The sequence below is a fragment of the Dioscorea cayenensis genome, chromosome 2, assembly GCF_009730915.1.
Source record: "Dioscorea cayenensis subsp. rotundata cultivar TDr96_F1 chromosome 2, TDr96_F1_v2_PseudoChromosome.rev07_lg8_w22 25.fasta, whole genome shotgun sequence".
Lineage (NCBI taxonomy): Eukaryota > Viridiplantae > Streptophyta > Magnoliopsida > Dioscoreales > Dioscoreaceae > Dioscorea > Dioscorea cayenensis.
This window is the reverse complement of record NC_052472.1, coordinates 22,517,207-22,533,037: the sequence shown is the minus strand read 5'-3', so window position 1 is coordinate 22,533,037 and position 15,831 is coordinate 22,517,207. Positions and strand designations below refer to the sequence as shown.

General features: G+C 33.5%; 3 protein-coding genes across 3 annotated transcripts; 2 read left to right on the top strand and 1 right to left on the bottom strand.

Annotated features, from left to right (window-relative positions):
• Nucleotides 1–1,724: 1,724 nt before the first annotated feature.
• Nucleotides 1,725–3,692, top strand: LOC120275079 (probable leucine-rich repeat receptor-like protein kinase At1g35710). Its single transcript, XM_039281573.1, has one exon. It carries the CDS (start codon nucleotides 1,725–1,727, stop codon nucleotides 3,690–3,692), a length of 1,968 nt encoding a protein of 655 aa, XP_039137507.1.
• Nucleotides 3,647–5,102, top strand: LOC120280141 (MDIS1-interacting receptor like kinase 2-like). The gene is made up of 2 exons (XM_039286886.1): nucleotides 3,647–4,567; nucleotides 4,658–5,102. The coding sequence occupies exons 1-2, from the start codon at nucleotides 4,324–4,326 to the stop codon at nucleotides 5,014–5,016; spliced, it is 603 nt and encodes a 200-aa protein (XP_039142820.1). The 5' UTR covers nucleotides 3,647–4,323; the 3' UTR covers nucleotides 5,017–5,102.
• Nucleotides 5,103–10,652: 5,550 nt separating this feature from the next.
• LOC120280639 (putative ripening-related protein 1) lies at nucleotides 10,653–11,208 on the bottom strand. Its single transcript, XM_039287528.1, is given in 2 exon segments — nucleotides 10,653–11,172; nucleotides 11,175–11,208. Coding segments are annotated over 2 exon segments (483 nt in total). The 3' UTR covers nucleotides 10,653–10,723.
• Between the last annotated feature and the right edge of the window lie 4,623 nt (nucleotides 11,209–15,831).

Sequence of the window (15,831 nt, the reverse complement as noted above, 5' to 3'; positions counted from 1 at the left end):
CCAAAGCTCTAAGAACTAGCTTTACCTCAAAACAAGGGTCTTACCTTTCTTTAATGAGATCAAGCAAGAACAAGAGCTCTCCTCTACAACACCTTCACTCTTTCCATTCTCCAAATACAAGAGAACTCACCCTCTCTATCTTTCTCTCTTTTCTCTCATTACACAACACCCAACAAACATAACCCTATATAAACAATAGAATAATCTAAACCGTTGAATTAAAAGAAATCAAGATTTGACTTCATCCCAAGGATATCAAGCCAATATTTAACACAATTAGCATGCAATACTTAATGAGTCAGTACACAATAGCTAACTCTAAAACCAGGTCAACTGAGTATTAGATGCATAGCACTCAAGTTGACTTGTCAAATATCTCCATACACAAGCCCTAAGTAGAATGCAGTAGAAATTTCATCATCCTCCCCTTACTCAAAGGCTTGCCACTCCTAATACTTCTATAAAGTGCTCAGATTTGTAGCTTGGAAGAACCTTTGTAAAGATATCAGCCACTTGATCATGTGTGCTGCAATGGACTATATTAATTTCACCATTGCTCACTAAGTCTCTAATGAAATGAAACCTGCTATCAATCAATGTGCTTTGTGCGACCATGCATGGTTGAGTTTCGAGTGATCGAGATGACAATAAATCATAGTTGGTTCAGCAAACTTCACACCAAAATCTGATAATAATCACCTGAGCCACACAGCCTCACAAGCAGCAAAGGTAGCTGAGGTATATATTATGAGATCCACTTAATCCTTATATATATGGCTTGAAGTGACTAGAAATTTTTTTTTTTTTCAAAAACGTGATGCACCATTGATTTATTGGAAAGCAGAGAGAAATGATTATATATTAATCTTCTTTCTGGAAAACATATAAAATTACCAAAAATATTATATATATATATAATCATTCTGTTTCCATAGACACTAACATTGAAATAATCAACCACGCGCTTCTACACTTAAAATTCAAAGTAGTTCCTTTTTGTGATCTTAATTCCAGACCAGCCAGTTGTCAAATTCAGTCATGTATTTATAGGGCATGATTTCAATCAATGGCCACTTAATATATTATTTAGAATCAATAAAAACTGTTCCATCATAGTCATTATTTTATCACTTGTTGAGTTCACATTTGAGATCAAATTGAAAGTGTGTTTACGAAACATATGTAATTAAGTGATTTAGTCTTTCCGTGTAATTCTTAAATTCTTATAAATAAAAGCTATTCCTTCATCAGTTTTTATAAAAGATTTATTTATTTTGTGGTTTCTACAGACAACTGCATTTTCACTGAAAACTTGTGGAATAAAACTCTATAATCTAGCACATATATATATCATCAATATAACTAATTAAATTTAAAACATGGAATGATATTCTCATGCATGATGGTCTACAAAAAAAGTTTACACGCTACTTTAACATAGACTAAACATCCTGTCAAAAATAATTTTCCACAATGCTTATCTTTGTCTATACTTTAGAAAATAAATAGATATAAATAAGTTAAAAAAACATGCATAGTATAGAGCACTATGGGATCATGTTGCTAAAGTGGTCAACAAACTCCAATTCAAAGTCTAATCATTCTTCTTTCCAACATGACACATTGAATGATAAATAATGAACCATTTGTCCAAACTTAATGCAGCAAACCAGAGCAACAACAACATCATGGAATGTTTCAAATTATTCATAATTCCAGTGACAATGCTATTGCTTTCACTGGTTTCTCTTCCACATATGGGAACAGCTTCAAATATTGAGTCACAAGGGAGAGCTCTTCTTCAATGGAAAGCCACCCTTCAAAAACAGCAACCCTTTATCACCTGGACTTCAAAGACCAGTCCATGCAACTGGATTGGAATTACATGCAGAGCTATACTCTCACGTAGAAATCACCACCATGTTATGGCAACCATCACAAGAATTCAACTGGGAGAGATGGGACTAGAAGGGAAGCTAGAGACTCTAAACTTCTCGGCGTTGCCATCACTCCGGGTTCTCAATCTCAATAACAATGCTCTCCAAGGGTCCATCCCTGCAACCATTTCAGCTCTCACCAAGCTCATTTACCTTGATCTCTCATCCAACAATATCACAGGCATCATTCCACCAGAGCTTGGTCATTTGACAAAGCTGAAGATCTTGTGGCTCTACAACAATCAGATAAGTGGTTCCATCCCTCATGAGATTGGATATCTAGTGAATCTCCATGAATTTGACATTTCAACTAATCAGATAACCGGTTTTATTCCTCTTAGCCTATTAAACTTGACCAATCTAAGTGTGTTAAGCCTTTACCAGAACCAAATATCTGGGTACATACCCCATGAAATAGGACAACTTGTGAGTTTAAAAGAGTTCTATCTCTTTCTAAACAATATATCAGGTCCTATTACACCCAATCTTGGCAACTTAACCAAGCTTGAGCATTTGTTCTTATATAACAATAAACTCACTGGCTCCATCCCTGCTGAGCTTGCAAGTCTAGTTAACTTGAGAATGCTTGACATATCTAAGAATAAAATAACTGGTTCCATTCCAACTTGGGTTGGGAACCTCACCAACCTGGAATTTTTCTCCATAAATACCAATAACATGGATGGATTTATTCCCCATGAGATTGGAAATCTTGGTAACTTGACAACATTTGACATCTCTGTCAACCAAATAATAGGTTCTATCCCACATAGCATTGGAAATTTTTCCAAGCTTGAATATTTGTTTCTTTTCGCCAATCAGCTTTCAGGGTCAATCCCTCCTTCTCTCGGAAATATGAAAGATCTATTACATTTGCGCTTGTTTGATAATCAATATCTCTCTGGCTCATTGCCTCCTCAAATTGCAAACTTTACAAAGTTATATCAACTTGATTTGTTCAACAATAGTTTTTCTGGAATTTTGCCACCTGATCTTTTCAAAAGGCTAACTTTGCTACAATATGTTGTTTTGGGATATAATAATTTCCAAGGTCCCATTCCAATAGGTTTGAAGAACTCTACAAACTTGATCAGAGTTCGGCTTGAAAGAAACAACTTCACAGGAGATATTTCTGAAAGCTTTGGAGTTCATCCATATCTGGATTATGTTGACATGAGCTTCAATAGATTGTATGGCACTTTATCGCCTTCTTGGGGTCAATGCCTCAACTTGACAAGTTTCAGGATCTCAGGAAACAAGATCACTGGATCAATACCTTCTGAAATTGGTCAATTACCGAAGTTACAGTTATTCGACATCTCTTCCAACGATATGGTCGGAGAAATCCCAAGAGAATACAACATGTACATATTTCACTTGAACATGAGCAACAATCATTTCTCTGGAACCATACCACCAGAATTGGGACATCTATCTTCATTACAGATTTTGGACTTGTCAAGCAATAATTTGAGTGGAAGAATACCAGTGGAATTGGAGAAATGCCTTGATTTATCCTCACTGAAGCTTAGCAGTAATAATCTAAGTGGAAACATTCCCTTTCAGCTTGGCAATTTGAATTTGCATGAAGTTCTAGACTTGAGTTACAATTTATTCACTGGAGAGATACCCTCACAACTTGGTAAATTAATGGAGTTGCAGGTGTTAAATCTATCACATAATGAATTGGCTGGTCAAATTCCATCTTCTTTTCAATACATGAGAGGTTTGGACATTACTAGATTTATCTTATAATCTTCTGAAAGGTCCAGTTCCCAAATTAAACCATTTTCTACAAAAAGCTCCAATTGGTTGGTTCACACACAATGAGGGTTTATGTGGTGAAGTGATTGGTTTGCCTCCATGTCCATCCCCTTCTCAAAGTAAAGATCATGCAAAGAGGCACAACAAACTTATTACTGTAACTGTTATTCCAATAGTATGCATTGTGTCTCTCATATGTCTAACGCTTGTGGTCACATTGTTTTACTGTAGAAGGAAGAGAGCCGTCATACATGAATCAAGTGAAATAGTTCATGGAGGTGCAATTTTCTCAATATGGAACTTCGATGGAAAAGAAGCGTATAAGGAAATTGTTAAGGCAACCGAAAATTTTGATGAGAAATATTGCATCGGTGCTGGCACTTATGGTACAGTCTATAAAGTGACCATATCATCCGGGAGAGATATTTGCTATCAAGAAAAATTCAAAAAATAGAAGATCAAGCAGACGGACAATCTTTCAGAAATGAAGTACAAGCATTAACTCAAATTCGGCATCGAAATATTATAAGGCTCTATGGTTTCTGCTCCACTAATAAATTCAACTTTCTTGCATATGAGTACATGGATAGAGGAAGTTTAGGAGCAATACTAAGGTCCGAAGATGAAGCCAGGGAGTTTTGATTGGATCGAGAGAGCGAACATCATCAAAGACATCGCTCATGCTTTATCATATTTGCATCACAATTGTGTTCCACCCATTGTTCATCGAGACATAACGAGCAATAATATTTTGATGGATGAGGAGCACAAGGCTTGCATTTCGGACTTTGGTATTGCTAAATCTCTAAACCCTAATTCTTCTCATTGGAGTATGCTTGCAGGCACTCATGGATACATGGCACCAGGTATATACATATATATATATATATATATATATATATATTTATTTATGAAATGCATGTCTAACATTATCTATGCATATTTTTAATTTGCAGAGCTTGCATATATAATGCGGGTGACTGAAAAATGTGATGTATATAGTTTTGGAGTTGTAGCACTAGAAGTGATACACGGAATGCACCCTGGAGATCTTTTAAGTGCCTTAGCACCAAGCATGTTAGTAAAAGATATTCTGGATCCACGTCTTCCACTTCATATGGGCGATCAAGTGGCCGCAAACAGAATTCTTTCAGTGATTTTTATTGCATTGCAGTGTATCGATGCCAATCCGCAATCTCGGCCAACTATGGAACAAGTATCTCAAATCTTATCTTCGGATAAGTCTTTATCAATATCCTCCATGATTCCTTTCCATGCACTTACCTTGGCTCAGCTGATGAATGCACACCCATGATGATCAAATGCATTATTGATGCAAAAAAAAGTTCATATTGTGCTGTTGCGTTTGACACATATTTGTATAGATGTAAGAATACAAGCAATGCTTACGCTGTGATTTACATAGTTCTTTACAGAGAATAAAGAGAAAGGGTGGCTACTTGTACTGTTAGACCTTCTTGATAATAAAAAATATTTGGTGAATCAAATATATATATATATATATACCTGACTTATCTTCTAATTGTTTGGAATAATTTTTTATTTTTATTTTTATTTTTATGAAAAAAAGGATAAACCTTTGATTGATTAAAAAAAATTAAGGGTACAACATATGCAAACACATGAGAGAACAAGCACTACAACAAAAGGCCACTAAATAGGGGACAACAACGGACACACAAAGAGAGGAAAAGGGAGCTCTAAAAGTGTGGACCCCACTCCCTGATTAGATCCTAACCGTCAGTTATAAATTCAATTATGTGAAATTTTTTTAAATAGGCGAACCTAATTATCTCTTCGTTTTTAATTTAAATTATTTGTTTGATCTAGGATATATTTATCCTAACACCTGAATCATGTTGGCTCCCCCTTATCTCACCCATTAGACCATGAACTCTAAACCATGATCACCGATAACTTCCATTCACGCTACCAAATCTTCACCTTATAGGCGGCCAAAGACCAAGCGCTCCTCTTCCCTCTTCTCGTTCTGCTTCGTCCAGTGGGTGATGAGATCGAGAGATTCCCATTTTGTGCTAACATTTGTGAGGAGTTTTTAGGTAAGTTCTAGTTTTTAATTTCAGATCTATGAGTGGTGGCATTTTGATCTTGGTGGGTCATGTTGCAACTTTGAATCATGTTCTTTTTCTAGTTCATCTTGTTAGTATGCTTATTTATGTTTAATCTGAGTCTTGATATTGTAATCCCCAACCTCTTGTCTCTGTCTTTATCATCAAGACTGTGATTATGTTGGTATGCCTTATAGGTGGTTGTAAAATTTCCCAAGAGAGGGAGAAATTTTTAATTGATTTCATTAGATAAGTTTCAGATTTCTGCTTTTGAAATATGATAAATTCATCTTCAATTTTAGGTGTCTTAGAGGCATAATTTGGAGGAGAGTACAATAAGAAAATTGTAGATTTTGATGTTAGCTAAATACTTGCAAAAAATTTTAGATTTTATATATATGTAGTTTGTGAGATATAACTCTATTAGTAAACTGTCTTGGATCGGATTTCTGTGCAGAATTTGAAGTTTGATGGGTATTTTTGATGATCATAGAGATCAAATTGGGTAAGGTGAAAAATAAAAAAGTTGTTCCTTCTTGTGTTATCTGATTTTCAATAAAATATCACTGCTTTTGGAGTTGTAGGGTGAGAGATATACATCTTACAAGTTTGCAAAAATAGCTGGAGAATCAAATGAATGTTATAATTTGAGTAGTACTCCAAATAATGTGAATTTCGGATATGTTATAGTCTTAGGTGTCTACTTTTCTCAAAATCTTGAAATTTGTGTTTTGGAATAGTATATATAGGGCCCGTTTGGTGGACAGGATAGGATATGGACGGATATGATATAAGGACTAGATAAGAATAGGAAAGGATATGGGCATGATAAACTAATCCTATCATTTGTTTGATGCGCATCGGATAAACTATTAGATAACATTTTGTTATCCTATTTTATGTTTGAAGTGGACCGGATAATGACATGATATGATATGAATGATATGTAAATAGACAAAATTACCTTTTATAATATAGTTATATGTCCTTTTTTAAAATAGACTTTTTTGGATTTTTTCTTAATGATTTATTTATTGATATATTTTAAATTTTTAAAAAATAAATAATCTATAAATAATGTTCACAAATATATAGATTACAATATCACCAACTTGAAAATATTGTAGTTCATACAATTTTTTTTTTTGGAGAAAATCATACACAAAGTCATCAACATGGCATAAAGCTAGAGTAACAAATTCATTAATGGAAAATAAATAGACCACATCAAAATCAATTTGAAAAAAAAAAATTATTGGACTAGAGAAACTAAAAATAAGACATGATTAAAAAAAAGATTTAGATGAAAAATAATCTGCTCATGCACGAGATCGACGGAGAAACACTTTAACCACTCTAAATGCGTAAAATCCTACTTAAATAGTGAAATTAGTATCCTATTTAGTTGTTGAAAAGCTTCTTGTCCCAAACATCATGTTTAAAATATCAAAAGAAGATATACAATGAAACCTAGTTAAGGGAGAGTAACCAAATAATAGGGCAAAAAAGTAAATTTATTTTTTATCATATCTTCCCCGTTTCTATCCTGACTTTTCCCATATGATTCATTATCATGTGATCGGCATGATAAAGTGGGCCAATAGAATAAGACTATCATATCCTATTGGCACACCAAATAAAGGATAGCAGCAGGATATGATAGTTTATCATATCTAATTATTCTTATCATGTCTATCAAACGGGCCCGTAAAGTTATGAAGGGTTTAGTGCTCAATGGTCGTTATGGAACCGTTGATACGCCCTTTAGAGTGGTTAATTGCTATTGTACCCTCGCAACAATCAATATTTGGGAGTATTTAATAATAGCTTTATCCTTTTGCATTTGTATCCTTCTGAAATCTCATAATACTATTGCTTATTATCCTCTTAACTTTTGTAGCATCACCGGTCTCTTGAAATCTTTTCTTATTACATACCCTTGAATGTGTAAAATAGATAGAATTAAATAATGCTTTTGTTGAGGGAGTTTTAATATCTTTGGAATTTATTCTCAAATATAGAGTTTTCTGAGGAAACTTGTTTGATTTGGGATTTGGAGTTTTGGGGCATTAATCAAGTAAGTAATATCACATAAAAATGTATATATGTATACATATATTCTGATTACTAACAATTGTGAATTATTCTTTTATTTTATTAAGTTCCTTGTTTTTTAAAAGGTTGTTTATATAATATTAAATCTTTTGTTAGGGTTTAATTCATTTTTTGTTATTATATATTTATTAAACTTTTGAATTATTTCTCTTTCTCCAAAACTTTAATTCCCACATTTGTTGATATATGTTAACCTTTGATATATTAAGCTTGCTAATTATTTGAATGTAACTAGATTATTTTCTCTATAAAATAAATGGGATCATGAGTATGTTGATATTTTTGCTTGGCAAATTATTCTAAAAATTCTGAGCTGTCTGAAATTCTATTTGAAATTCTGATATTCTATTTGGTTTTCGGATAACAAAGTTATTTTGACATAAATAGGTTTAGTCTCCAATTAACTAGGATCTAACATTGTCACTAGGGGTTAAACACTAACCATGTCAACATGAACCTCTAACTCTGATTAGAAACTATAGTTTTGGATCGTTTCGTCGGTGAAAAATAACGGCTTCTGATAATCTAGCCCGGGTCACTGAGGGTAAACAAATGAGCATTGATATTCTAGCTCGGGTCACCGAGGGTAAACAAATGGTCTATGATATTTTATTTCGGCCATAGTAATTTGGAGACATATACTTCTATCTGCTATTAAATTATATTTTGTTAAACCACTTTGATTTTATGAACTATATTTTTGATAAATATCTGTACTATCTTATATGATTTGTTTTTGTTTATGAATTTTTGAATTTCACATGATCCCAGTTATTTTTAGTGGGTTACTTACTGGGTTGTCAAGCTCATATTTTAGTTGTTGAATTTTTTTTTTCAGACTAGGAGTAAATAGCTCGGCGACCAATTAAGTGGGCTAGCGAGAGCTTGTGTTCCTTGTTTATATGAACTATCAATATGTTTGTGTTAGTATGTGAATTTTGATTTAGAAAATCTCTTTGCTTTGAACCCGACCTGTTATATTCAGCTTGTATCTAAAGTTGTAATTTTGAAGTTTATATTTTTGGTTGTAAAACCAGTTTTGAGGCCTTGCATGTCTACTATGTTATGCACTGTGTGAAAGACTTACCTAGCTTAGTGAGACTCAGAACAGAACTCATCACAAGGAAGGTATTGTTTTGCCGATCAATTGGTGAGAGGCGCTCACTTTAAGTGAGATAAAAGGCTTATGTTGCGGGTTCGACTCCAAAGGAGTGCGAAATGCCGAGACTAAAGCAAAAACAATACTGGCTTGTGATGAGTTCTGTTCAAAGTCTCAGTGAGTAAACGATCTCTCACTGCCCTGTGAGGTTCTGACCGTTTATCGGTTACTGCAGCGCTTGGTGAGCCGGGTTCGAGGCGTGACAAAGAGAGCTTAGAGGAATAAAAAGCAAACAACTGATATGCTAGAAACTCTCGACCATCAGGGACTACCTAGCTCACCCCTTCTGGGATCCATGAAAGCCAGGCTCCTCTTGACTGTGTTGGCAGGCTCATCCATCTTCTGATACTTTGAGTCTAGGGCTGCAGATACCCAAGAAAAAGTGAACAAATTAGTAAATTTTTAGTTTTCCTATAGATCCCTTCATTTTTACCATTTTTTATTTATGGGAAAGGATTTTTATTTTAATATTTCTCATGATATTTATTCTTTTAGTTGTTCCATTAATTCAACCCATAATTCATGATCTCCATTAATTGTAATTTCTCTCCCAAGTAATGAATTATATATATATATATATATATATATATATATAAACCACATTCATTAAAACTAGAAAATAGAGACACCAAAGTAGTAAAGAGGGGTACAAGGGAGATAGGGGTACAAGGGAAAGACTTCATGGGCTATAACAAATCTTAATGGAAATAAAAAAAAAATATCAAGTAAAGATATAACAACACTAATGAAGGTCAAGAGAGACTACTCCTAATAGAAGATGGAGGGGGTTACCACTTGGTTGTGGATACAACTATAACACCGGGCTGGCCAGTAGCCTATCTAGGATGACTTTCTCCAACTAGATGAGTCCTAGAAGAGAATGACTTAGGTGAAGTTAGATAGGTGTAGTTAGTGTAGTTCACCATTGGATGTTTGACACGTGGCATGAGATGAATAATTTTAAAAAAAAAGGTAAGGCCATTATAGGAAAGTTATTATATTTTTATATATATTTGGGACACGTGTCACAATGTCAATGGTGAATTACACTAACTACACCTATCTAACTTCACTTAAATCATTCCCGTCCTTTAGAAACTCCAAATTACACATTATAGAATGAAATTTTATTTTTCCTCTTTTATTTTTTCCCGATTTGGATTTTTTTTTACTGAAACATAAACAATTCTTTCAAAACAATTACTCTTCAAGGATGCTTTGATTTACATAAAATTAGTTAAAATATTTGCTTATCCACCTTTTGCTTATCCACCTTTTAAAAGAAAACTTCCTATGGTGTTTCCACAGCCAGTGGAGTGGGGCTTTTGCTTGTTATCTTTTTTCTCCTCCACTCTTGTTTGTAAAGGCTCATTGTTGTTCCTTTTTTATTAACAGCAGTGGTTTATCCATCTTTTTAAAAAAAAATTTAATTTTATCATCCAATTCAATAGTAAAAATATAGAATGAGCAAAGATTTTGTCGCAGGTAATCTAAGTGGTTGATATAAAGCATATCATATGCTTAATTTGAAGTCGATAGCATGACACGGACAAAGAAAAAATATAGGAGGCATGCATTATAGTCATTAAATACTTAATTGAGCTAGTCGATGACAACTTATTACTTGATCAAATTAAGGACAGGAAACAGTTGCATTTTCAAGCATCAGTCCAAGTGATATCCAATTCACCAACATCTTCTCCGGTGATCCCTAAAGTCTTCCACACCGCCGGTGAAGCATCAACAATATTGTTACGACAAGGAGGTTGAAAGTCATGTTCTTCATCACAACCATTCACAGAATCACACTCATCAACTACCTTTGCTAATACAGACTTACCCTTTGCATTGATCCTGATCTTTTTATTGCACCGGCTACCATCATCAAACCACCCGGAGGAAAGTGCCACAACCAATTCCTTATCACTATGGAGATCGGCTATCATCATAGCCGACTCTCCTCCACCATCTCCACCTTCATCAAAGCTATTGATAGTCATGGTTGCCCGTGTTTTATCGGTCACCGGAGGAGAGCATTTGAATTGCGGATACTTCTCCCCGGACTTGCAACACTCTGCGTTTAAGTCTGTGTTGCAACTTCCTGATTGCCATTCAGGAATCCACTGGAATTGCATGCTTGCATGCTGAGGGTTGATGTTTGCTAGCAATAAGAGCACCATGAACACTAGTCCTGCAACCCCTTCACTTGAATACATTGTCATGGGAGAGTGTTTTGATTTGAATATATAGTACTGATGAGTACGTTTGAGTTGAGTCTTGTATGGGTGGGTATTTATAGGACTTTGTCAAGGAATATTTCAATATTGGGTTAATTGTTTTAATTTAAAAGCCAGCTCTGATATATATATATATATATATATAGAATGTTCAACTTGAAACATGTAAATGGATATATAGTTATAAATGACATGAAAAATGTCAATTTGACTCAGATGAGATGGGTCGCATGATAGTGTCCTACTCCAAACATTTTTATACAAAGACATATATGCATGGTAGAACTTTACTCCATACTCCAAAAGACATGCATGTGAATGACTGCGTCAATGACAGCAATCATATGCTGTTCATCTCGTTTGTTGTTTCTAAATATGGTTTAAAGCAAGTGACAAGTTATCATGCTCCAACTTGAATATGTTGCCATTAGATTATTAGAGGGTGTTTTGATTTGACCAAGCCTTTAGAAATATGGTTTAATTTCTGTTTTTATATATAGTTTAAATTATGTAATTGAATTCAGTTGCTTTAGTGGTAAAGGGATGTTATTTTCATTAGTAGTGCACTTGCAAATGTGATGCACTTAGCATTGAGATGTGACTGATTCTGCTAATCTAGCACTTCATTATATGTTAATGAGAAGAACTATTACTAAACAAGTGGACAAGTTGTGGATCAAAAGCAATGAATATATTTATTAGCAATGAAGAGATCCAAAAATTTGTCAAGCACCGACCGAGATTCACATTTAAAATAAATAAATAAATAAATCATCTTAATTCATTGAAATGGAAAATATAGATAAGAAAGTACACCAGAGAAATTGAGGCCACTGGAAGTGGAAATGGAATGTATTCCCACATTAATTTATTGCTATTATTTATTTTTTATTTTTATTTTTACAAAACCAGATAAATTACGTAATTTATTTAAGCATATATATGTATGTTCTAGTCCTACTTTAATACATTATTATTTTTTACGTTAAATAGATTAAAGTTTGGATTAATAGTATTAATTAATTACATTATATATATTTCACTTAATAAATGATGTTTAATAATTATTAATAAATTTAAATATTAATTAATAAATATATTTGTTTATAATTAAATTTTGTAGTAATATTTGTCACTCTTAATTATAAAGATAAAAAGTGGTTCTTGGTGGTTTATCACGTTTATTAAAAATAAAAAATAAAAAGTAGTGTTTAGTGGCAAATTTAATGAATTGGCTGAGTCCCTTTAATGTTGGCATAATCATTGAATTTAGAATTATGTTTTCAAAAGAATCATAAATGGGTTCATTTGTAGCTAGCTAGCTAGTTTAAATTTCTGTAGGTATTTACACAAAAAATGACTCTTTCAAAAGGTAGAATGAGAAAAAATCAGTAGCCCTTCCTTTCCCCAAGATTTATGGGGAGCGGCATAAAAGCTATCAAGAAACCCTTGTCCTTATTTTGGGACTTACTGCTTAGAGCTATTACTTGGAACTTATGGCTTAAGAGAAATGCTTACATTTTTTATTTACTTGTGCCTCAACTGCTACCATTATTGTTAAAATCATTCATATATGCAGTACCAAATTCTAAAAGGACAAAAATGGATGAGGAGATGAAGAAAATCAAGCGAGTCGCAGGTTCCTCACTTCTAGGGATCGCGATCTTTGAGTGTCCCTCCTGAGCATGCTTCCTTCCTGGGAGGTTCCTAATGTCTGAGTTTTTGGTACCTAAGAGTTTCCCTCTCTAGTTGGGTACCAGGTTGTTTTTGTTTTATTGTACTTGGGTTTCTTGTAGCTAGCGTCTTCCATTCCTTTATGGGACCTCGGCGTCGAGTTTCATTCCTTTGTTTTATTTTTGTTCCGTACACTTTTCTTATGAGATGTGGTTTATCGCCTTTTTATAAAAACAATAGTATGAAAATAACAACATACCATTGAACAACTATATATATCTACGAGGTTATTTTATAGTATTGATAATGTTTATAAATTTATATATGCCAAGAATACTTAATAATATGATACTTGTTAAAAGTAATAAAAAAGCTTGATCAATTATTTATAAAAACTAGCATATATATATAACATTATAAATCAGCATTAATTGATTTTTTTCATGTCTCTTGATGATTGGACCAGAATCCTTCAACAATGAAATTTTTCTAACATGTATCCTGCTCTTTTATAATTTTATTTAAATTACATAAATATTTACTTTACATGATAGCCATAGTGACACAAATATAATTTATCTAACACTATCTAGCCTATTAAGTTTTTGAAAATCCAGAGGTTCCACCAATGGTGAAAAAGAAGAAAACAATAGAAAGAACGAAGAAGAAACAATAGAAAAAAACGAAGGGACAAACAATATAGTGTATAATAACAATATAGCATAGTGAGACCTTCTAGCAAAGATGAAGCAAGGTCCTCCTCTAGAAATGCTTGATAAACATCATCAATGTGATCAGCCAAACCTTTATGAAAAGAAGGAATCTCCTGGTCGCCATCCATGATCTCATGGGACCTTAAAATCTCTAAGATATTATTATGAAATTGTGTCCACCAACTTGATTCTCTTTGCGCTTATGGTGTTTTGGGGGGCTTTGAAAGAATTTGCATTTCCAACCATTTAAATACTCTGTTTGTAATATTTATACATGCTTGTGTGATACAAAGAACAAGTCAATAATAATTATTATTATTATTTAATTTTCCTTGCTTATTGTTGTCTGGCCTCATCTCTTCCGAGTTATCCGCAGTACAAAGAAGGGACAATCGGGAATTAGCGAGTAGGACTCTGAGATTCCATTGGTGAATCCCGACTATGAGGGCATTTATTAACCACCATCACCACGCAATCCACAGCGGCGGTTGATGAAAAGGCGTTGGAAGTTAATTGTGTCCTTCTACTCTTTCTTGAATGATGGAGGTGCGCATTGTCGTTGAGTCCCTATCATCCACGAAAGGATGTTGTTCAAAAAATATTAACCTTTTTAAGCTGTTTGGTTTGGGATAATAAAATCTTGACTCTGGAGAACTTAGCCTTTGTGTGATATGTCATGTGGATACTGAATATATCTACGGACCATCTTCTTTTGCATTGCCCTGTGGCATCTCATATCTAGACTTACTTTGGGCAGCTCCTTCAAGTCCGTTGTACTCCTAGATCGCTTTTGGACCTTTGGGGTTTTGGAGAAAAAATGTGAAGAAATCCTTAATTTCTTTTTGGGGATTTACTAGTGAAGTCAATTATGTGGAACATTTGGATTAAGAGAAATGCTCGCATTTTTCAATTTTAATTGTCTTCAATCTATTTCTAATATTATGAAGATTGAGCATATGTTGCTTTCATGGTTCGTCGACTCGACTCAAAAAGACAAAAGTTGAAGAACCAACGATGAAAATCAAGCGAAGTTTGGAGTTTCTTTCTTCTAGGGGCTTGGCGCTTATGTTGAATGCCTCCCCAGTGGGACCTCCTTCTCCTGGCGTGAGCTAGTCTTTAGCTTCTTTTACTCCCCTAAGGTTTCTTTATTCCTTTAAGGGCCTTATGCTCTTGTAGTATTTTTTGGTTGTTGTTGTTGTTGTTCTCCCACTTCTTGAGGCGCTTTTTTAGAGCTTCAACTTCTGGATTTGTTTCTATTTCTCTCTTTTCTAATTAACATGGTTTACCTACTTTTTCAAAAAAAATAAAATAAAAGAAAGGGGTATATGTGGACATTTTGTAAACTTTTATTAGTTGAATTCATCATTTTGGTTGAGAAATAAAAACCTCAAAAGCTCAAGCTATATACCACAGTCATAAAACAAACAAGAATTTCATCGGACTCTTTTCTCAAAATATATAAATAAGAATTAAAAGATGGTTTATTTATTTTAAAAAAGTTTTTAACTTCATATTTTTAATTTTTAATTACAAATTTTGGTTTCAGTCATTTAAAAAAAAATCTAATAAATGAAAAAGATGAAAAAAATACATTTGTTAAATAAACCAATTAAAAATTATCTTTTTTTAATTATGAAAATAAATCAACCATATGAATTTATAGAAAAAGAAAGATAAATTATTATTGATTGGATGGCCTCAAAAACATTAAATAAAACCAATTAAATAAAAGAGAATACTAATGAGAGTGAAAAGAAACATAAAAAGATTCTTACGCTTGAGAACTTATTCAAGAAAGGTTGCAATCAGATGCATAGTGACACATGCATCCTTTGTCACAATAACTCGAATCGATGGACCATCTTTTTGTTAAATTGTATCTTCTCTTCTAGTATTTGGTCCCTTTTTCAAGTGCCTTTTTGATTACGAAAACCCTACCTTCCTCAGTCTCAAATATTTGGACCAATTGGATTCCCTCTTTGAATACCTCCATTAGAAATCTCTGGGATCTTTGTGCGAGGCCATTTTTCGGATTATTTGGGTGGAGCACGCAACAATCGTATTTTTTTAATCATAGTTGTTCTACTATTTCCTCTACCTTATACAAAAGCGACTAACTTGGTTCTTACTTGGTTATCTGCG

Bases quoted from the DNA above. Each gene is read 5' to 3' on its own strand.
- LOC120275079 (XM_039281573.1), top strand. From the start codon at position 1,725: ATGCTATTGCTTTCACTGGTTTCTCTTCCACATATGGGAACAGCTTCA.
- LOC120280141 (XM_039286886.1), top strand. From the start codon at position 4,324: ATGAAGCCAGGGAGTTTTGATTGGATCGAGAGAGCGAACATCATCAAA. The intron at 4,568-4,657 runs GTATATACATAT...TTTAATTTGCAG, and splicing joins TCATGGATACATGGCACCAG to AGCTTGCATATATAATGCGG.